This window comes from Anomaloglossus baeobatrachus, chromosome 2 (assembly GCF_048569485.1).
Source record: "Anomaloglossus baeobatrachus isolate aAnoBae1 chromosome 2, aAnoBae1.hap1, whole genome shotgun sequence".
Classification (NCBI taxonomy): Eukaryota; Metazoa; Chordata; class Amphibia; order Anura; family Aromobatidae; genus Anomaloglossus; species Anomaloglossus baeobatrachus.
The window spans coordinates 262,712,772-262,736,456 of record NC_134354.1 but is presented as its reverse complement, the minus strand read 5'-3'; the positions used below and the strand labels follow the sequence as shown (position 1 = coordinate 262,736,456).

Sequence of the window (23,685 nt, the reverse complement as noted above, 5' to 3'; positions counted from 1 at the left end):
CATTTAACATTTCTACCTTTAGAACCCATAGACGGGTCGAATGACCTAAAGGATTTTAGCTAACATCCTATAATCACTGTCTTTTGTTCTGTAATTAAGGCCATTACTGTCGCACCACAGGAGGTTGTTGTTTTCCATTGAGTTTAGCCATTTAGTTTCTAGTTGTTCTATTCAGTTTATTGTATGTCATTTGACCCTCTTTCGAGACAGCAGGGGGAGCTAGAAAGTTCTGGGACTTCTAGTGTTAAAAACCTAGTTTTACTCATCAGTAGTTTGACAACAACGTATGTACATGAAATAGCAGGCACAGGTCTTCTCGCACTTTTCAATTATGAGAGAGTATCTTTAAACAAATGTTCTTTACTTCATCCACTTCCCCTGTCCCAACTTCCAAACCAGGCTTGCTTGTTTCGCCAACACAACCCAGCCTAGCACAACAGTACAAACCATAAGAGTCTTTTCCCACTTAAAAGGAAATTGCCAATATGGCCAAACTGAGTTTTTAGCTATCTGACACTTAGGGAACTCCCACCCAAGGCACTCATTTTGTTCCACATGCTGCTCCATCCTGTACTTAGACCCCTCTCAATTCGACACTATCGTCCTCTGGTCAGTCCTTTGACCCGACTCCTATAGATCACTCTGTAACTCGGGTCATTCTGTTCCTCATTATTCAAGATATCGCTATCCCTTGCTCTGGTCTCTTCTGTTGTCAGGGACACCCTTGCCATGCAGCTCTGCAGACTACTCAGATCTAAGGGAACATGACAATATGTCCCTTCTTTAATGATGATCAACCTTGACCATCCGTAAAAACTAGAAGATACCAAGACACCACAACAAACATAACATAAACCAATACAACAACTTCTCCTTTTCTGCTTTGGAACACAGATGACATCTTCCTGCTTCTCTTTTCTGGAGTGGCACAGAACTGGTCCTACTCAGCTATGACCCCGGAACCACAAACGTCCAAGTCCATCTTTATCCTTAACCTGGCCCCAGTCCATCGGGTAAAGTTGCCAATTTGGTCATAGTCCTTGAGTTCATGGATTGAACTTGATGAACTTAAGTCTACCTTTAACCTTAAACACTGTGACACTATGAAACCTATTTGACTACATGCAGTGGAGTACAGTCCATCCCTTTAAGGGTAGCCCTACACTTCAAGTGCATAGCCCATGGTTCTCTTTTAAGATATGGACAGCTGACTGGGCACAATGGGCCACATACTACAGCTGGGTTAGCTGCTACCTCAAGCAATTGGATGGTCTTCACCTCTTCCGAGGCTCTATGAAGATTCAAAGTAGTCTCTTCACTGCTATTCCTCAGGCGAGCCACCTAGCTTGGGGGCGTCAGAGCGCGACTGTGCTGATACTTCCCACTGAGACTGGGTCGTCGCATGCGTTTCTTCCGTCTTTCAAATATAATGGGAGGGAATAAAAGAGGAAAGTATTAATCCACTAACCTTTACTAGATCATTATCTGTAAGTAGAACTCACGTACAATACTATGTATTCAGGTGTTTTTAGTAATACTTTCCATTTCTGCATCTGCAGCTTTGAGTTTTCTATTGATATGTGCATGAATTTATAATCATTAGGTTTCTTTACACAGGTAGAACCTGAGAAAACATGTGTTTGAGCTTTTTTTGTGGTCAGAATATTTTTTTTTTTTTCACACAGTGTCAACTCTAAATATTCATATAAATATTAACACCTTAAAATTTTACATGAAATCCTGCAAATATTTTTTCTGTTTTGTTTTTTTTTCTGTAGTTCCAAATGCTGTGCCGTACGTCTGCAGAGACAATGTACATGTTATTGGCTATCTGTCTTTCTGTTGTGGCTCTATGTCTGGCTCCACCGCCACCTGAAACTAGAAAACATAGCTCCGAACGGTTTCAACCTATTGAGAGCAACTCCTATGAAAACTTTGATATGGATAATTATGATCCCGGTCTTGATAACTATGGAGATTCTATCGATCTTAACCACTATGAAGATTTATATTATTCCGAACCGGAGCCCGAGGTAAGCACAAAAGCCAATGTATAAATTCCATTCACAAATTTTACTGCTACTATGCAAAATATTTCAGGTAGTCAACAATAAAACAAATGGATAGTAATAGGAAAAACAGGTAGAAGTGTATGTAGTGCACCCATGATTAATTGTGATAGATAAAATATAGTTCACGATAGATAGATTTACAACAGATAGGCTGACAACTAGAGATGGATCATTAGATGGAAAATGGGAGGAGGGATAAAATCTTCGCTTGAAAAGCCTCTGATCTTGCATCTTACAGCAGGTTTGTCAGAATACTTATTTCTCAGAGGCTGATGAGAGAAGGAGCAAGGAGGAAGGTGGTGAGGTAGGAAGGGGGGTTTGAAAAGATCTCTCAGGGCTGAGCTTTCATCAGAGCCTGTTTGTGAGCATCTGCCATGACAGACGGATCAGGGCAAGAAACTACAAGCCAGAGAGAGCAGAGACCTGTCACAGGCAAATGAATCCAGGGAATAGGGAAATGCACATGAAAGAGACAGAAAAAACAACGGACAAAGAGGAAAGGAAGAGCGTGTTAGATGAGTATTCGACAAGGGAGGTGCGCACAATAGCCATGTATGAAGAGCAATATGTGCGATTACCCCTCATTGTGTAGCACGGTACCTGATCTAAGCTCTATGTAAGTTAATGAGAATTATCCCATGACATCCTCTAGTATTCATACTTTATTTATGATTATCATAGACTAACTTGATGTAAAATGATAGATATGTTTGTGAGAAGGAGATGGGAGGAAAATGGAAACTAGAGATGCATGGAATTTAAAGCAGCTAATGAGATCAAAGGCAAAAATGTCTGTATCCCAGGTAAATGAAACAGAAAGATAAGATACCTTTGTGTAAAATAGAGAAAGGTACAAAGGGTGAAAAACATTGATGTAAACGGAGCTGAAGATATAGAAGAGGAAAAAGGAAACCAAGCTTTCAATTTCTGTCTTTGAAGACGGCCCAAGGCATGTTTCACACATTCTTAGGATTCGCAGAATCTCAAACCAGCCAAAAATTCCTGGACAGTGCATAATAATAGCGCATTTTCTCAGCCGGTCCTAAATAAAATTGATGTGGTTAGCGTGCACTCGGCTATAATGTCAAGGTGCCAGTGAATGGATTATAAATGACCCTTGCATATGGAGAGAATCACTGCACATTCTTATTTCAATATGCAGTCTTTAATTGTAGACGTACATACAAAATTGGTTGAAGAAGGCAATATAGAACAACATATTGACGTCACTTTGTCACTTTGTCGTGTAGACGAAAGTGAAGTATTGCTGGCACTCCTGTGCCTGAGTCCAGTGTAGAGAGCCATGCAACCTCTACACCAGGCTCAGGTACTGGAGTGCCAGCAGTACTTCATGTTCATCTAGTGAACAAGATCAATTAGGTTGAAACATTGTTCCCTATAGCCTTCACTTATTTTTTATATACCACGTTTACAATTAAAGACTTTGCATATTAAAATAAGATTGTGCAGTGATTCTCTCTACTTGCTTGAACAGGTTTTTAGGACTGTAATAAAATAAAAAATATAGATCATATAACTCAAACTCAATAGCCTTATAGGCATATAGGAAGCAAGTGAAACAAGCTAATTCTGCACCTCATAATAAAATTTATGTCAGTGCACTGTATTTTACCACATTGTCATAATTTACAACTTAGCTTACTTACATAAGCCCATATGGCTATTGTAAAGCAAATTGCTGAGTTACTATTCACCTCTTGGCGTAGCAGCTGAGGCAAGATGGCTACTATTGTATATGAATAAAAAAAAAGATATTTATAAAACCAACGCTCATCCTAAAAAAAATAGAGTCTCAGTACTGTGCAAAAGATATAAGAAGGTGTGGAAAAATACTAAAATGTAAGTCTTAATAGTTTATTTTTATCAACTGAAAAATTTTAAAGTGAATGAACAAAAGAGAAATCCAAATGGAATCACGATTCAATGTGACCGCCCATTGCCTTCAAAACAGCAGTAAATCATTAATTCTTCTAGTTACACTTGTACACTCATTCGCTCTTCACGCAACCAACTCCAAGACTTTTCCCGAGCATCCCCAGTCTCCTGGAACTCGCTGCCTCAACACGTCAGACTATCTACTACACTTCCAAACTTCAAACGGAACTTGAAAACTCATCTGTTCAGAAATGCCTATAACCTTCAATGACCTCACTGCTTCACCACCGTGCGGAGCTGCCATCCCACCACCATGCGGAGCTGCCGCCCCACCACCGTGCGGAGCTGCCGCCCCAGCACTGTGCGGAGCTGCTGCCCAACCTACACCCCACCTACTGTCTCCTCCCCAAAATACTTTAGAATGTTAGCCCACAAGGGCAGGGCCCTCTTCCCTCTGTACTAGTCTGTCTATTGAAGCTTGTATATGTATTCTGTATGTAACCCCCTTCTCATGTACAGCACCATGGAATCAATGGCGCTCTATAAATAAATAATAATAATAATAATAATAATAGTAATAATACACAGTTTTTGAATTAACTTAGCAGGGAGTTTGACCAAACATCTTGTAGAACTAACCACACATCATCAAGTAATCTCACTCAGATTCGATGATGTTGAGATCAGAGCTCTGTGAGGGCCATTTCATCATTTCCAGGACTCCTTGTTCTTCTTTAAACTTAAGCTAGTTCTTGATGACATTGGCTAGAGGTGTATCTAGACTTTCTGGCACCTGGGGCAAGATTTCTGTTTGGCGCCCCCCCCGCGCAAATTTGTCATGTGACCGCCACACTTAGTCACGTACAGACAGGCTGCTCTTCCTAACTCTCTCAATGTTCATTGAAAAACAGAGAAGTAGGAAGAGAAGCGAATTGTCACATGACTAAATATAAAAATCGCACATGAGTGGAGCATCTATGTGATGACTGCTGGAACCAGAATGCAGAGCTGGATCCTGACAGTGAGTATATTACACGCTATTAGGATTGGGAAACAGGGCTTAATTTTATAATTAAAAGGGTTGTCCAGGTTTATGATAAAAGTCTGCCGTCACGCTTGGTGACAGCAGGCTTCTGAATTCTCACAATGCATGCTCTCCACACTTTTAGGATTCCCCCATGTCAGTGGCAAGAGTGGATGGTCATATGAACACAATTATGCCGGGTACTGCACATACGCCTTATTGATTTGAATAGGAGCGGATGTGCAGTAACTGGCCTCGGCCACTATCAGAAGATGGAGCAAAATTGAGTACTCTGGCCATCTGCTGCCTCCGCTGGTACCTAGAACAGCTGATTGGCAGAGGGCAGGACCCCATCCAATCAGATATTGATTACCTATCCAGGGACTCCTGGTGTGCACAGCGCTCTATCACTACTCATCAGTCTGCTGTCACATAGTGACTACAAAACTCTGTCTAGAGCTCAGAAAACAGTGTCGGGAAATAAAAATGTGTGGCTTCGAAATTGCATGTTGTCCTCAGAATTGATTCAGATATACACGGCTCCATTGTAAAACAGATAAAACTGTCCATCTAAAGAAGCCACACAGTAACTTCTCTAAACCTGTGTAAATGTTAGTATAGTGTTGGTGTATTAATATACTCCCCAATCACTGTCTTCTCCAGTGTCCAGCACTGCTCCGATCCTTTCTTGAGACACCTGATGGTTCTTCATACTCTCCGGGTCACACTCAGCTCTACACAACACAGAAGTGGCTTTTACAACTTAAGTCTATTTAGTGTCAGAATGAGACCTAGAACAAGGCTTCATAGACTTAAGGCCGCTTTACGCGCTGCGACATCACTAAAGCGATGTCGTTGGGGTCAGGAATTCGTAACGCACATCTGGCCGCGTTAGCGATGTTGTAGCGTGTGACACCTACGTGCGATCAAAAATCGCCGCAAACACGTGCAAAATCGCTAATCGTTGACATGCTCCCCTATTCCCAATTATCGCTGCTGCTGCAGCTACGATGTTGTTCGTCATTCCTGCGGCAGCACACATCACTATGTGTGACACCGCAGGAACGAGGAATCTCACCTTACCTGCGGCCGCCGGCAATGAGGAAGGAAGGAGGTGGGCGGGATGCCCCTCCGCTTCGATTGGGTTGCCACTTAGTGACGTTGCTGTGACGCCGAACGAACCGCCCCCTTAGAAAGGAGGAGGTTCGCCGGTCACAGCGACGTTGCTAGGCACGTAAGTAGTGTGACGGGTCCGTGCGATTTTGTGTGCCACGGGCAGCGATTTGCCCGTGACGCACAAACGATGGGGGCTGGTATGCACGCTAGCGATCTCGCTAGTGAGATCACAGCGTGTAAAGCGGCCTTTACACTGAGAGAGATTTCACTCACACACAGAGCAAAGTGATCCGCAGATTCTGAATTGGTGTCACGTGACTCAGAGCAGCGCAGCGGTGCTGGGCACCGGAGAAGGGACTAGGGGAATATAGTAACCCACTGACACTGCAGAACACTAACTGGGAGGTGGAGAATGGGCGCTGTGCTAGCTGCGGTTGGGGGTGTGTGGAGCAGGGTAGTATGGGGCTGTGCTGGCTGTGGTGTGTGAGATGCTCTGTTGGCAGTGCAGGGCTGTGCTGGATGCAGCGGGTGAGATGCTCTATCGGTGTTGCAGGGCTTTGCTGGCTGCATTGGATGAAATGCTCTGTCGGTGGTGCCCTACTGGCTGCGGTGGGGGCTGTGTGGAGCAGGGTGGTGCCGCGTGTAAGATGCTCTGTCGGCAGTGCAGGACTGTGTGGAACAGAGCGGTGCTGCGGGTGAGATGCTCTGTCGGCAGTGCAATCTTCAAATAATGCCGCCAGGAGTAGGCGCGTGCGTAGATGAGATCTCGGATTGTCATTGAGCCAAGAGCTTAATCTGCACAGGCACCGATTTCGGGCGCTATTTCTTTGAAGCCCACACCGCCAGCATCTGGGACAGCAACCGCACCGCCCTGCTTCACATAGCCTGGACAGCCTCCACAACCAGCACAGCCAGCCACACAGCAGCCAGCCAAACAGCAGCCAGGACAACCGGCCACAAAGCAGCCAGCCACACAGCAGCCAGCACAGCCGGCCATGCAGCAGCCAGCACGGCCAGCCACACAGCAGTCAGCACAGCCGGCAACACAGCAGTAGAGTTGAGCGCGGTTCGCGGTTCTCCAGTTCGCGGTTCGAGTGACTTTGGGGGGTGTTCTAGATCGAACTAGAACTCGAGCTTTTTTGCTAAAATTCGATAGTTCTATATACGTTCGAGAACGGTTCTAGCAGCAAAAAGCAGGGCTTTTTACAGCTACAGTGTGCAGGGAGCAATCCTGGCAGCCTGCCAGAAGCTGGTAACCAAGATAAACATGGGGTATCCAACCAAAGCGCTTTGGTTAGTAACCCGATGTTTATCCTAGTTACGTGCAGGAGGCCCACACTTCCCCGCTCAGCTCGCTCCGCTCCCTCCTGCCCGCAGCATGTACACACACACTCACACACACACACACACACACACTCTGCACACATGGCCCCGCTCGGCTTACCTGCGGTGATGAAGTCCCGCCATCCCGACCTCAGCGCTGTCACTGTCCTCCATGGCCGCCGCTTGTCACATCACCTTCTCTCGCTTCCGACCCGAGACTGACTAGCGGTGACGTCACGGGCCTCTCGCGATACTTGGCTGTGATGGCGGCGGTCATTGAACTCAGTGACAGGTGCTGTCAGTGTGCAGGAGATCAGCGCAGGTAATGTACCTCGCTAACAGCAGCACTTGTCATGCCCTGCAGTGACCTGGGCTGACCCATTGATGTTAGCTCAGGTCACTGCACTGCTCTCCCAGCCAATGGGGAACATCCTGCTCTTCATTGACTAGGACAGTGTGGATCGTCATGGCAACCCCTTGGATTACACCAGACCTGGATTTGTTTTTCTTTCTAATAAATTGGTTAAGGAGGGAATGTTTTGGGGAGTGTTTTTTCAAATAAAAATGTGTTTGTCGTCTATTTTTTTTTATTACTGACTGGGTTGGTGATGTCGGGTATCTGATAGACGCCTGACCTCACCAACCCCAGGGCTTGATGCCAGGTGACATTACACATCTGGTATTAACCCCATATATTACTCCGTTTGCCACCGCACCAGGGCGCGTGATGAGCTGGGGCGAAGCACCAGGATTGGCGCATCTAATGGATGCGCCACTTCTGGGGCGGCTGCGGCCTGCTATTTTTAGGCTGGGGAGAGTCCAATAACCATGGACCTCCCTAGTCTGAGAATATCAGACCCCAGCTGTCTGCTTTACCTTGGCTGGTGATCCAATTTTGGGGGGACCCCTACGTGTTTTTTTTTTTAAATTATTTATTTAATTTAAAATAACAGCGTGGGGTGCCCTCAGTTTTGGATTACCAGCCAAGGTGAGGTTGCCAGCTGTGGTCTGCAGACTGCAGCTGTCTGCTTTACCCTAGCTGGCTACAAAACTAGGGGGAACCCTACGTCATTTTTTTTTTCATTTTTTTGGCTAAATACAAAGCTAAGCACCCCTTAGTGCCACATGAAAGGCACCAAAGGGTGCAAAATTACAAAATGCAGGAGAGTGGGACATTATGTGTCTTTCTGCCATTATAATGACAGAAATACTGATATGAAGTGCACAAGCACAAGAAAATCACCAGAGCGCTCTACGCTGTGAAAAGCAGTAGAAAATGGCACTGGAGTGAACATGTGACCGCCTCATGTAGGATGAAGCTATGGATCCTGGGTAAATGTATGCATTTACCCTCCTTCAGTTTTTTTGCAGTACACAAAAAAACCGGAAGGCACACGGATGACAAACAGATGACATACGGAACGTCTACGGAACAGAAACGGATGCCACACGCATGCACCCGTGAAAAAAACCGGACTGTTTTTTGCAGACCACAAAAATGGATCGGTCGTGTGAATGTAGCCTTATTCTGATCTGCCGTTTATAAACAGCAGGCAGAAATAAGTGAATTGCGCCCCCCAGCATCAGAAAATCTCCGGGGTTTCAGGGCTAGCTGAGACCCTGGAGATCATGATTCAGGACGGTTTTTCCGGTCCCCGCTCACGTGATCACAGGTATACACCGTACACCGATGATCACGTTACAGTAAATGACAGCGTCGGTAAAAAATTATTTATCTCCCATCTGGCATGAACAAACACTTCTTCTCCACTTCTTCTCCACTTTTTCTCCACTTTTTCTCCACTTTTTCTCCACTTTTTCTCCACTTTTTTTTCTCCATTTTTTCTCCACTTTTTCGCCACTTTTTCGCCACTTTTTCTCCGTTCTTTTTCTATGGTCGGTCTACCCATTAGCTCTGCCATGCATAGTGTAGCTCTACACCTACTGCACATGTTACTTTATGATTGACATCTCTTTCGTACCAGAGCTGTCTAAGCCTACTCTGACCCCATATTTGTCATTACTATATTGTCCTTGTACTGTATTATGACATTTGTATCATGTGTTTCATTTCTTGCTGTGTTGCAATTTTTTTGCTGCATCCCAATTGTACCTCTACATTGTTCGAGTTTATGTTATTGTTCTCTCACTCTTATGTGATACTGATTATTGTCATTTTTCATGATTACATGCAGATAAGTCCAATCTGACGAAGGCTCAGGCCGAAACGTCATTTGTAACTTGTTTTGGACAAAAACATATATGCTTATGAAAAAAATGTTTTTCTTAATACGGACCAATAAAGAGTGATTTTGCATTACTATCCGTTGTGACTTACTGACTTAGTCTGGAAGATTTAGAGTGCCGAGGTTACTCACTAATTTTATCTATTATTACCTCTGAGCACCTATATACCAGTGAGCAGAGCTTCCTCTACAGTAGTTCTCCTGATTAGGCATGCCCTTACCTCATGAGCAGGGCATTGCAGCTTTGGTAGCAACCATTACGACATGGACTCTGCTGCTGTGGACCCGGGGAGAGTGAGTGCAGATTCATTGCACCCACACTCCTCACATGAAGGGTCCGCACTCCTAGAAAATGGGGGATACGTTCCCTGAGTGTCTCGCCCCCATATTCTAGACGGTCCAGAGTCGTCGTGGGACCCCTTTATTTTTTTTCTTACAATAAATTGGTGAAAGAGGAAATGTTTTGGGGACTGTTTTTTCAAATAAATTTCTTTTGTCGATTTTTTTTTTTTGTTAGTACTGACAGTTTATGATGTTGGGTATCTAATAGATGCCATGACATCACAAACTGCTGGGCTTGATCTCAGGTGACTTTACAGCTAGTATCAACCCGATTTATTACCCCGTTTGCCACTGCACCAGGGCACGGGATGAGCTGGGGTGAAGCGCCAGGATTGGCGCATCTAGTGGATGCGCCACGTCTGGGGTGCCTGCGGCATGCTATTTTTAGGCTGTGAAGGCCCAATAACTATGGACCTTCCCACCCTGAGAATACCAGACCACAGCTGTCCACTTTACTTTGGCTGGTGATCCAATTTGGGGGGGACCCTACTTTTATTGTGTAATTATTAATATTTATAAAATAATTATAAAAAAGAGCCTGAGGGGACCTCCACATTGGATCCCCAACCACGGTAAAGCTGCCAGCTGTGGTTTTCAGGCTACAGGCGTCTGCTTTACCCTAGCTGGCTATCAAAAATGGGGGGACCCAACGTCATTTTTTTTTAACTAATTTTTAAATAGAAAAAATTAATGGGCTTCCCTGTATTTTGATTGCCAAGCAAGGTAACGGCAGGCAGATGGGGGTGGCAACCCATAGCTGTCTGCTTTATCTGCGCTGAGAATCAAAAATACAGCGGAGCGCTACGTCATTTTTTTAAAGATTTATTTTTACAGCACTGTGATGTCCAGCAATCAAAATACAGGGAAGCCCATTTTGTTTTTAGTTATTTAAATAAATAATTAAAAAAAATATATATGGGCTCCCGCTGCATTTTTTGTATTGCTAGCTAAGGGTAATCCAAGCAACTACTGGCTGCTAACCCCCACTGCTTGGTGTTACCTTCACTGGCAATGGAAAATCCAGGGAAGCATTTTTTATTTTTTTTGCCAAAAAACTACAAAAAAAGGACGTGAGCTTCGCCATATTTTTGTATGCTAGCCAGGTATAGCAGGCAGGTGCTGGAAGAGTTGGATACAGCGCCAGAAGATGGCGCTTCTATGAAAATGCCATTTTCTGAGGCGGCTGCAGACTGCAATTCGCAGCAGTGGGGCCCAGAAAGCTCAGGCCAACCTGGCTGGACACAAAAATGGGGCGAAGCCTACGTCATTTGTTTTCTAATTATTTCATGAAATTCATGAAATAATAAAAAAAGGGCTTCCCTTTACTTTTGGTTCCCAGCCGGGTACAAATAGGCAACTGGGGGTTGGGGGCAGCCGTACCTGCCTGCTGTACCTGGCTAGCATACAAAAATATGGCGAAGCCCACATAATTTTTTCAGGGGGCAAAAAACTTCTGCATACAGTCCTGGATGGAGTATGCTGAGCCTTGTAGTTCTGCAGCTGCTGTCTGTCTGTACGGAGAAGAGCAGACAGCAGCTGCAGAACTACAAGGCTCAGCATACTCCATCCAGGACTGTATGCGGAAGTTTTTTGCCCACCAAAAAAATGACGTGGGCTTCGCCATATTTTTGTATGCTAGCCAGGTACAGCAGGCAGCCACGGGCTGCCTCCAACCCCCAGTTGCCTATTTGTACCCGGCTGGGAACCAAAAATATAGGGAAGCCCGTTTTTTTTAATTATTTCACTTATTTCATGAAATGATTGAAAAACAAATGACGTGGGCTTCGCCCCTTTTTTGTGTCCAGCAAGGTACAACTAGGCAGCTGGGGATTGGAATCCGCAGCAGAGGTTAGCCCGAGGTTTTTGGGCGCCTCTGCTGCGAATTTCAGTCCGCAGCCGTCCCAGAAAATGGCGCTCTCATAGAAGCGCCATCATCTGGCGCTGTATCCAACTCTTCCAACAGCCCTGGAGCCGGGTGGCTTGTTGGGTAATCATGAGTTAATACTGGCTTTGTTTTACTAGCCAGTATTAAGACAGAGATTCTTAATGTCAGGCACGTTTGACCCGGCCATTAAGAATCTCCAATAAAGGGTTAAAAAAAAGACACCACACAGAGAAAAAATACTTTAATAGAAATAAATACACAGACACATTAGAGACTCTATCTTTATTACCCCCTGTCAGCCCTCCACGATCCTGCTCTTCTGTCTTTCTCGTTCAACAAATGCAGCTCTGCTACATCACTGCTGCATGGGGGAAGACGCTGCTTCCCGTGCAGCCTTCACTCCGTGAGTGATCAGTGCTGCTGGCTGTCAGCGGTAACAGCGGTAACGCTGACAGACGCGTTACCATAGCAACGGTGCTCCCGGAGCCGCGGTTAGCGGTGACGTCACCGCTAACTGCGTTGCTATGGCAACGGTGATCTCTGTTAATGACCGGCTGACAGCCGGTCCCTAACGGAACGGGGAGTCGAACGTTCGACGAACCGAACTCGAACGGGAGCTCCGTTCGGCGAACCGACCTCGAGCCGAACCGCGACCGGTTCGCTCATCTCTACACAGCAGCAAGCACAGCCGGCCCCACAGCAGCCAGCATCGCCCTACTTCAGCATCCCCTGCTTCCTGTGACCCCGCTCCACCACCGCTGCTCACACCTGGACCTGGCTGCAGGACATCACATATATAATGTAAGGCACTGTATACTGTGTGATGTATAATGTCCTGGAGCCAGGCACAGGAGCAGTCAGTATGTGATGCTGTACATTGGTGTCTGCTGTCCCTCACTGTGAGTTATTGAGGTGGCTTGGCCATGCTACCTGATCTGTCCAGAGGCTGAAGCTATAACTCACTACATCTCAGAGCCTCCACAGACACACAGGATCCAGCCCTGACTCTGACCTCCTCCACCGACCATGCAACCTCTTTTCTCAGACGTCGACAAGGAAGCAGCCCAGCCAGTGCGCTGGGGATGACAGGTCAGCAGGTGCCCACACAGCACTAAGTGTGGCTGTGTCTGAGGTACTAGGTCGGCCGCACTTGTACATATACATGGAAAGTACAGTGTAGCCAGCAGATGGCCGGGCAGCCTGAAACTGCCACAGAGGGACCAGCCCAGGGGCATTTGCCTTTCTGTCTCCCAGGCCAGTCTGCTCCTGCAGAGAATAGCCGGCTCCCACCATGAAGGGCAGCAGCCAAAACGGAGACTCTTAGAGTGCTAAATCAGGCAGCCTGACAGCGCCTCGACAGCCCCCCTAGATACGCCTCTGCATTGGCTGTATGTTTGGGGTTGTTGTCCTGATGCAGAATAAATTTGGAGCCAGTCAAAAGGATCTCTGATAGTACTGCGTGATTAGTATCTGCTTTTATTTCTCAGCACAGAGAACACCATTCATCTTCGACAAAGTCCCAATGCAAGCCAAATATTTCACACTTTTACACATCAGTCCAGAACACCGATTGCCTTTTTTTCACCCCGTTCCTATGTTTTTGTACATAGATAAGTAGCTTGGTCTTGTTTCCATTTCGAAGGTATGGCTTTTGGACGCTATTCATCCATGAGGACCATGTCTTGTCAGACTACTCCAAACAGTAGATGGGTTTAGCTGGTTCCCTCTGGTTGCTGTTAGTTCTAAGCTGATGTTACTGCTGACCATTTTCCGATTTTGAAAGAAAGTGCACATGATGTGTCTTTCAGCTGCTGCACTAAGTTTCCTTGGCTGACCACTGCATCTACAGCACATTTCCATATGTTGTAAATACTGAGAAATAAGGGCAGAAATTTCTCCATTATACAATAACACCAGGGAGGTGTCTGATTGGCTCCAGATTTATTTTGCAGCACATGCAAAAACATATAACCAATGTTCATTTAAATTCCTTTTTTTTGCTTATTAAATTTGTATTTTATTAATCCATAAAAATTAACTAATAACACTTCTACTTTTGAAAGCATTTTTACTTTGCAGCAGTTTTTCCACACCTGCCTAAACATTTTGCACAATAGTTTATGTACAAATGCAAAGACAATGGCTGACAGAATATAGTGGAAAAAAACATAAAAATGTTCTTATACATAGAGGGGTTTGAAGTGACAAGCCAGGGAGGCCTCTGGCTGTGTAGTCGTGGCAGCACTGTATTCAAGGCGCATCCCTGGCTTCATCACTTCTTTAATGTTGAGAGAGTGTATGTCGGTGTCTTCATCGGCCGATGCACAAAAAGGCTGCAGGCAAAAGTCCAGATGCAATAAAAACGACATTTATTCTCAAAGATAAAACACTCCGGTCAGCGGATTCCGGCAATATTAGTGGAGCTGGGGACAACCTGCCCAAACGCACCCTCTGGTGGGGATATGCCCAAAGTACTCTACTTCCTCCGGGCTCCCACTCTTCAGCCAAGCATACACCGGACCCACACCGGCAGAATAGGCTCTGAGGTTACGTCCACCTCCTGATCTCCGGTGTCCCTTGATGGTCCGCTCACACAATCGCACTTGCCGCTGCAGATGTGCACTCTCCGCTGCCCCGGATCCTCTCCCTCCACACACATTCAGACCTTGCCTAGATATCCGGCCGACTCCTCCTCCCCGGTGGCAACAGCCGTCCCACCCGGCCACTAGGGGGGTGCCCTAACACATCATATACAATAATAAAAATCAACACTTTTAATAATCACAATGCCGGGTAACTATGCTAAACTAGTAGGGGGTAGGCCCACCCACTACATGCCTCCCCTCTTAAAATCCGAGCCTCCCGGCAAGGCTCTTAAACACATAAAAACATAAACACATAAAAACCTTTCGGTTCAGTCCTCAACAGCGGCACCAGTTCAGCGGCGCTCCCGGTCTTGAGGGGCGCTTGATGGCGCAACAGCGCTCCCGGTCTCTGGATAGCGCCCGGAGGCTCAACAGCGCTCCCGGTCTTAGATGGGTGCCCGGAGGCTTCAGTAGCGCTCCCGGTCTTCGCTGGAGGTGCCCGGAGGCTTCAAGAGCGCTCCCGGTCTTTGCTGGGGGCAACAGGCCCGTAAAACTTTACAACAACAGAGGAACTTTCTGCCGGTCTGGAACAACACCGGTCTCGGCAAGTGCTGGAGGCAACAACTTACTCTGGGGGCCAGGCTCTCTTCCATTCTTCCGCTTGAGCCTGGATGTAGGCCCCCAGAGTTTGTCCCGGTTGGCGGCGGATTCGCCTGAAAGACACCGGGGCGTAGGACGGTTCCTCCGGCACAGCTGCTGCAGCTCCTCTTGGCGGTGACGGTGTTCCTGCCCGGGATGGTGGTGGTGCATCCAGCATAATGACCGGCTTATTAGTCACGTTTTGGGTCACCGCTACCACGGCTGGGAACTTCTCCGGATCAGGAGCCGGTTCCATCACTGCTTCCGGGGCAGCAGCCAGGACGCGCTGGGGCTGAGGAGGCGCGGGCGGGAGCGGTTTGGCATGGCTCCGGCGCCGCTCTTGCTGCTCCTCCCACTCTATCTCCTCCTGCCACTGCTCCGCTTCCCGGGTGGTCGGCATGCGGGAGACGCAGACGGCAAACAGGCCGCGGCTACCGGCATCCGGCAGGAAGGTGACTTTTTCGCCCGGCCAAAGGGTGTGAAGTCGCTTAGGGAGTCCTTCGACGTCGAGATGAACCCGGTTATAAAAATAATCATCCCCGGTCTCTACTTCTCGGATGAAGCCGTATCCCTCTTGCTGATTAAACTTGACTACCACCCCGGTCACAAACTGCTGGGCTAACTTCTCGCCACCGGAACCGAACAGCATTTCCCGGGCAACAGTCTCAGCCAGGAGCCGTTCTTGGACGGGGTCAGGCTTCGGGGGCGGAACACTGGGGCGCGACTCCTCCGGTGAGACGATGACTGGGTCCCAGAAGAAGCCCAGGTGGTCCTTCTCTAGATGCCCGGCTAACTCCTCGGCCGAATCTGGCGCCGGAACAAAGGGTGTGGCGGCGGCGTTAAGCTGCGGGGTGTCCCATGGGAAAACAGCAACCCCCGGACGGCTTGGCATGGGCGGGGTAGCATAGGTCGCCTTCACCTCTGTGATGGTGCTCCCGGTTTGAGCATCCCATGAGGTCTTCCAGGAAACTTTGTCTGGCCTCGTAGAACCTCCCGGTCCAATGGGAAGGTCCGCTATCGCGGCCTCGCTAGCAGGGGCGAACCGAGGTCGGCCTCGACCGAGGCTGATGAGGGCCATCGTCGTCGCCAACTCCGCAGGTTGCCCAAAGTTCTCCATCTCGGTTTCCGACAGAATCGCTATTAATGGCGGTGGTGTCGACGCTGAGGCTGGAGGAAGTGGAGGCGGGTCTTCGTTTCCCGCTCTTAAACGGACTCCACCCCCAGCCTCACGCATCATCTTGACTCCTCCGCCGAGGTACTTCTTTTTCCTTTTCTTCTTCCGTGCCCTGGAGCTGACGCCTCCCCTCTTTGGGCGGAGTACTCCATGCTTTCTCTTCGGCACCGGCCAGCCCCAGGCTCTTCTTTCGGCGCCAATTTTCCGCACCTTTTCTGTTTCTTCACAGACGTCGGCCATCTTGCCGCCATCTTGTGCCCGGTCCAACGCCTTGGGCACTTCTTCCTCCCACCATGGGACTGGGAATCTTCTTTCATCGTCCGAATTCCGTGCTTCAGGCACTACTTGGTCTTCAGACTCCTGGTTCTCCGGCAAGGGACTCGGATCCTGCCGACTACGCCACTTGAAGTGACAAGCCAGGGAGGCCTCTGGCTGTGTAGTCGTGGCAGCACTGTATTCAAGGCGCATCCCTGGCTTCATCACTTCTTTAATGTTGAGAGAGTGTATGTCGGTGTCTTCATCGGCCGATGCACAAAAAGGCTGCAGGCAAAAGTCCAGATGCAATAAAAACGACATTTATTCTCAAAGATAAAACACTCCGGTCAGCGGATTCCGGCAATATTAGTGGAGCTGGGGACAACCTGCCCAAACGCACCCTCTGGTGGGGATATGCCCAAAGTACTCTACTTCCTCCGGGCTCCCACTCTTCAGCCAAGCATACACTGGACCCACACCGGCAGAATAGGCTCTGAGGTTACGTCCACCTCCTGATCTCCGGTGTCCCTTGATGGTCCGCTCACACAATCGCACTTGCCGCTGCAGATGTGCACTCTCCGCTGCCCCGGATCCTCTCCCTCCACACACATTCAGACCTTGCCTAGATATCCGGCCGACTCCTCCTCCCCGGTGGCAACAGCCGTCCCACCCGGCCACTAGGGGGGTGCCCTAACACATCATATACAATAATAAAAATCAACACTTTTAATAATCACAATGCCGGGTAACTATGCTAAACTAGTAGGGGGTAGGCCCACCCACTACAGGTTTACCAGATTTTAGTTTTTTTTATTCCTCAGACTAGCTCTGGGTAACAATTAGAAAATCTGCTTTACTTGCCTCCCCACCTACTGCCACTTTAGCAATGACATGCTGTGGCTGCTGCTCTTGACATGCAGTGATGTCATAACTATAACATGTGACCGCTGCAGCCACTCATTCAACAAAGAGGGATTGGTGATGGGTTGCACATAAAATGTGTTTAATGAAAACGTGTACTTGGCCATCTACGACGACACTAAGTAAATATTGGAATGTAAGCAAATCCCTAGGATATATGTATATATATATATATATATATATATATATATATATATATATATATTTATATATATATATATATATATATTGTGAGGTAGCGACCACCAATGTTGTGGATGGTTGCAGTGGACAAGGATCCCCCTGCGATATTGAACTGAAGGTGTGACTGTGGGACCTGTATTTCCACAGAACTTGGGTTGTAATTAAGGGTTAGGTTCCCTTTTAATTTGTGACCAGTGTGATTGACAGAGCTGGAGAATCACATACCTCCACCTGTGGGTGTATCCGGTTGGGTTTAAGAGACTGTTAGTTTTAGAAACAGAGAGAAGCCTGAGAGTGCTGCACATGGAGGATGTGTGCTGGAGAGCTCAGTCTGTGTGAAGACTGAAGAGAGACTCCTGGAAATCAGTCCAGGTGAGGACTGGGGAAAACACTCCAGCCTGGCTGGAGGCTGCAGGTTGCAACCACAGTGACTTGTGTTCGCTGGCTGGAGCCAGAGTGTGGAGAATCCACTATGGACATTTAATTGGACTGGAAGCCCACGGTATGTGGATGTTATATTTTCCTTTAAGCCTGGAGAGGCTTCATTGTGTTTTGGAAGTGCAGTTTATGTTGGTTACTAATAAACTGCTGCATTTTTGAGAGACTGTGTTGCCTGTGTATGCCTAAGCTACCCTGCACCGCTGCATGTGAGTGGAACACCCCCAGGTTGCGGGGTGCAACGTATACATATGGTGCTAGACTGCGGGCAGCAATCCAGGCAGCACGTCTAGCAACTGCAGAGGTGTTGTTCCTGTGGATCAGCCGGGTTTACGAAGGGTTTTTTTTTCTCTACTGTCTACACACTGCAAGGAAGTGTTGCCGGTGGGTCCACGAAAACAATTTTCGAAGCGGTTTGCAGTGGATCGGCAGGTCCACGAAAGTTGACGGCGCACTCAAGCGGCTTGCATTGGATCGGCGGGTCCACGAAAGTCCGTGGGAGCTGAGCGACCATGACTGGAGCAGCTTGTGTGGATAAGATACTGTTAAAGTACCTGGTGCGGGTCGGTGAGCAGAGACTGCAGGAGACTGGCCGCCAGGAGGTAAAGCAGCATGAGCTGCAGCGGCGACAGGAGTCTCTGGCAGAGCGTCTGGACTTGGTGGCGCTGGACAAGTGGGTACAGTCCCTTGTGGGGCCAGTGCACACACAGGGTGCTCAGAAGGATACCTGGGGAACCGAGGTACTGTGTGGTTTGGGACATACGTTTTCCATGGAAAGGCCATGGAATGTACCCTCTCGGGACTGGGTTGCCCAAAAGGGGGTGGAATCCCATGAAGGGGTGGTTGCCCAAAAGGGGGTGGAGCATCCCATAGACAAGGGTGCAGTGGCGCAGATGGACAGTAATCAAGCACAAGGGTGTTCATGCTGCAGGTGTCCTGTCTGCAGTGTAGACCACCCATCTGACGATAGGCCACGTCTGTGTACCGTGGAAGTGGATGGAGAATCCGTAACTGGACGTATACTCACTTAGTTTGGTGAGGGCCACAACTAATGTCTACCTGATTCCTGGAAAGAAGTTCCACGCCAACTGCACCCACAATAATGATAAAGAATACCCAATGTCCAGCGTGGTCATTAAGACAGACAGGGACATTGGTTCTCAGGATGTTGGTGTAGTTTCAGATTTACAGCACCCAATTATTATAGGTTGGGACTCTAAATTATTTGTGGACTTGTGGAAGCAGGGGGAAGTGTCCAGGTGCTTGTGTAAGAGCTGGAACGGTCCAAAGGAAGCTCCACCACAGCGGGAGGTTAAAAAGAGTCCTTGTGGGGTGGTTATGTGTGGTAAGGTGAAGATCGCACCCCCTAAAGTTGACTGTCCTAAGTTAGGAGGGAGCAAAGAAAAAGGTGGACATGCCCAACTTAGTGACATGATGGGTAATAAAATAAATGACAATATGACCGTTAGTGACGGGGGAGCTCCAGAAAGGGGAGCCAACACCTGGTTAGGTGGGAACACGTTAGTCCAGGACACCAGGGCGAGTGACGACTCCAATAAAGACACTGACTCTACTAAAGTGACAAACAAGTACAGTGACGTACTGATGAGCAAAGAGGGGAAAACCTCCTCCCGTCGCCGAAGGCGCAACAGGCGTAGAGAGGCGGAGCAAGCTACAACCTCTGAAAATATGGTCCAGGTAGAGACAGTGTCATGTATTTCTGCCAAAAGTGTGGATTCCCTTCCAGAATCCGAGTGTGCAGAGAAGGTTGAGAAAGACACGTTGCCAATAGGAACCGCTAATGTAGTGTTGGACAGCAAAATCATGCAAAAGAAAGATGAGTCTGAGCTAGAACTGACACATTGTAATGACAGAAATCAGCAGGGTGAAAATGCAGAAAAGGAGCTGACCAAAACAGTAGTGGTGATGTCCCCTATGATTTCCTGGTGTAAAGCTGATGGTCTGTTGAGTGAGAACACTATAGGAGAAGAAATCCTGGAGGCTGTTGGTGGAGGAAAAATCCACAAAGGTCATAGTGAGCAGACCAGTGATCCACCCAGTGCTGGGATGAATAATAGTGCCAACGGCATAAAAGCTGTTGTAGACTACAGAGAATCTGAGGTTGAAGGTATGGAGTGCAAGAAAGCCTCTGAAGTTGCCGAGAATCAAGAGGAAATTGAGGGAGATGCTGCAGAGTCCCAAGAGATGGCTGAAGCTGCAGAAGTTGAGAAAACCCTTAAAGTAGGGAAATCTAGCCCAGAAGTCCCATCAGCAGCTGAGAGCTTAACTGAACCTACTGGTAAGACCAAGATGGAGGCCATAAAGATGGACTTGGTTCAGAAGATTGAGAATCTGGAGGTCAAAGATGAGGAAAAATTCAAAGGCTCTGAAGCTATTTAAAATCCTGAGGAGAATGCAACTCCAAAGGTGGAGCCTGAGATAAGAAAAGAGGATGGATGTGGAAGACCCAAGGAACGGTCCGTTGGCCTTACAGGTAAAGAAATTCGGCCAGTCTTTACGTGCATGGTAGAAGTCCCTGCAGACTTGAGAAAAGCCTGTGCCAGTGAGGCGGTACACGAAAAATTCAAGACGGCCGTAGGAGCCTATAAAGTGTACTTGCCCCAGAGTCTTGTCGGTTGGTGGTGTGCTCTGTAAGTGATGTCACAAAGAAGCAGTGGCTATCCTGAGTGGCATGCACCTACAGTGTCTTCGCTCAAAGTGGCTCATCTCTACAAAGATGGAAGAAGACACCAGACGATTGGCGCATATGAAGTAGCTCACCACAGCGTTTCAGGAAGTGGTCTTTGTGAAGAAACCATTAATTGGGCTTGCAATAAGAGCGCTGAGAAGTAACATTCAGCAAGCCAGGAAGGTTCCAGATATTACAGCTATTGAAGTGGAAAAAACAGTGCAACTTTCCGAATCTATGGGAAAACTGCAGAAGCAGTCAAGACAGCTCAAAGGTTGTTGGAGTTTGTGGAGGAGGTCACAAAAGTGCCCAGAGAACTGGTTAAGAAGCTGATTGGAAGAAATGGAAGAGTCATGCAGGAGATGGTTGACAAGTCCGGTGTGACGAGAGTAAGAATTGATATTCATAATGAAGCCAAGATACTCTGTGAAGTCGGTATGGTTCCATGTGTCATTGTGGGAACAAAGGAGTGTGTTGGAAATGTACAAGTCTTCCTAGAGTACCGCCTGGGTTACCTGGAAGAACTAAGGCAGTTGAACCTAAAAAGGCAGAATATTGCAGAACAACTCCATCAAGTGGGTATGAGGTGGAGACCGCTTTCAGGCTGGGGCCAGGAGAAGGGTTGCCCACCTGATAAGGGTGTTGCTTCAGTTGGCACAGAAAGTAGGTCCTATAATGAAAGGAACCGAGGTCATGGAAGACCTAACTACACTTTGGGCTATAGCATAGACTCTGAATGGTCCAAGACCTCTACTCTAAACTCCAAAGGAATGGATGAAGGGAGTGATGTATCTACAGCGAAGGATGGTCTTGAGAGAACACACCAACAGAGCGATGACAACCGAAGACGCCATCGTAGAACAAGCCATAGTAAATCTGCAAAAAGAGAATGCAGACGGTCTAGATATAGCAGATCGTCTATCCGCTCAGTGCTGAGGTGCCCAGACAGTAGCCCTTCTAGTGGATTAGATAGCTCGGAGTCAGACCAGACAGTAGTTTCGACTGGAAGAGACTTTCGCTACTACACTAGCCGTTGGAGAGATAGGTCTGACCGGGGGCCGTATCTGACAAGGGGGTTGACTGAGACGAGTCTGGTGACAATGACCGACTTTATGTCAGGAGCTAAAGCTCAAATTTATCAGAGAGGGCCCTCTCGACTTGCAGGGCAAGGTAACACTAATGCCCTGTCTCAGGGCCCCTGTGGGTTATCAAATGTTCAACCCTACAAGTTTGAACAGAGGGGGGGGATATGTGAGGTAGCGACCACCAATGTTGTGGATGGTCGCAGTGGAGAAGGATCCCCCTGCGATATTGAACTGAAGGTGTGACTGTGGGACCTGTAGTTCCACAGAACTTGTTGTAATTAAGGGTTAGGTTCCCTTTTAAACTGTGACCAGTGTGATTGACAGAGCTGGAGAATCACATACCTCCACCTGTGGGTGTATCCGGTTGGGTTTAAGAGTAGAGTTGAGCGCGGTTCGCGGTTCACCAGTTCGCGGTTCGAGTGATTTTGGGGGCTGTTCTAGATCGAACTAGAACTCGAGCTTTTTGCTAAAGCTCGATAGTTCTAGATACATTCGAGAACGGTTCTAGCAGCAAAAAGCAGGGCTTTTTACAGCTACAGTGTGCAGGCTTTTGTTAGTAACCCGATGTTTATCCTAGTTACGTGAAGGAAGCCCACACTTCCCCGCTCAGCTCACTCCGCCCCCTCCTGCACGCGGCATGTACACACACACACACACACACACACACACACACACACACACACACACACACACACACACACCTGTCCCCAGCCAAGCAGTCCACGACACTGACGTCCTCAGCGCAACCCACTTCGCACTCCGCCGCCAGCACACATGGCTCCGCCCACCTGCACTCTGCACACATGGTCCCGCTCGGCTTACCTGCGGTGATGAAGTCCCGACCTCAGCGCTGTCACTGTCCTCCATGGCCGCCGCTTATCACATCACCTTCTCTCGCTTCCGACCCGAGACTGACTAGCGGTGACGTTACGGGCCGCTCGCAATACTTGGCTGTGAAGGTGGCGGTCATTGAACTCAGTGACAGGTGCTGTCAGCAGTGCAGGAGATCAGCGCAGGTAATGTACCTCGCTGACAGCAGCACTTGTCATCCCCTGCAGTGACCTGGGCTGACCCATTGATGTTAGCTCAGGTCACTGCACTGCTCTCCCAGCCAATGGGGAACATCCTGCTCTTCATTGACTGGGACAGTGTGGATCGTCATGGCAACCCCTTGGATTACACCAGACCTGGATTTGTTTTTCTTTCTAATAAATTGGTTAAAAAGGGAATGTATTGGGGAGTGTTTTTTCAAATAAAAATGTGTTTGTCGTCTATTTTTTTTTTTTTTATTACTGACTGGGTTGGTGATGTCAGGTATCTGATAGACGCCTGACCTCACCAACCCCAGGGCTTGATGCCAGGTGACATTACACATTTGGTATTAACCCCATATATTACCCCGTTTGCCACCGCACCAGGGCGCGGGATGAGCTGGGGTGAAGCACCAGGATTGGCACATCTAATGGATGCGCCACTTCTGGGGCGGCTGCGGCCTGCTATTTTTAGGCTGGGGAGAGTCCAATAACCATGAACCTCCCTAGTCTGAGAATATCAGACCCCAGCTGTCTGCTTTACCTTGGCTGGTGATCCAATTTTGGGGGGACCCCTACGTGTTTTTTTTTTTAAATTATTTATTTAATTTAAAATAACAGCGTGGGGTGCCCTCAGTTTTGGATTACCAGCCAAGGTGAGGTTGCCAGCTGTGGTCTGCAGGCTGCAGCCGTCTGCTTTACCCTAGCTGGCTACAAAACTAGGGGGAACCCTACGTCATTTTTTTTTTGGCTAAATACAAAGCTAAGCACCCCTTAGTGC

At 47.8% G+C, this 23,685-nt stretch overlaps 1 protein-coding gene across 2 annotated transcripts in view; it reads left to right on the top strand.

The window, feature by feature from the left end:
• Window positions 1-23,685, top strand: part of LOC142289818 (opticin-like) — a 426,930-nt gene that overhangs the window by 194,997 nt on the left and 208,248 nt on the right. For both annotated transcript variants that reach the window (XM_075333747.1, XM_075333746.1), the window contains exon 2: window positions 1,779-2,033. In XM_075333747.1, coding sequence (XP_075189862.1) covers window positions 1,785-2,033 — 249 coding nt within the window. In that variant the 5' untranslated portion in view covers window positions 1,779-1,784. The remainder of the gene's footprint in view (window positions 1-1,778; window positions 2,034-23,685) is intronic.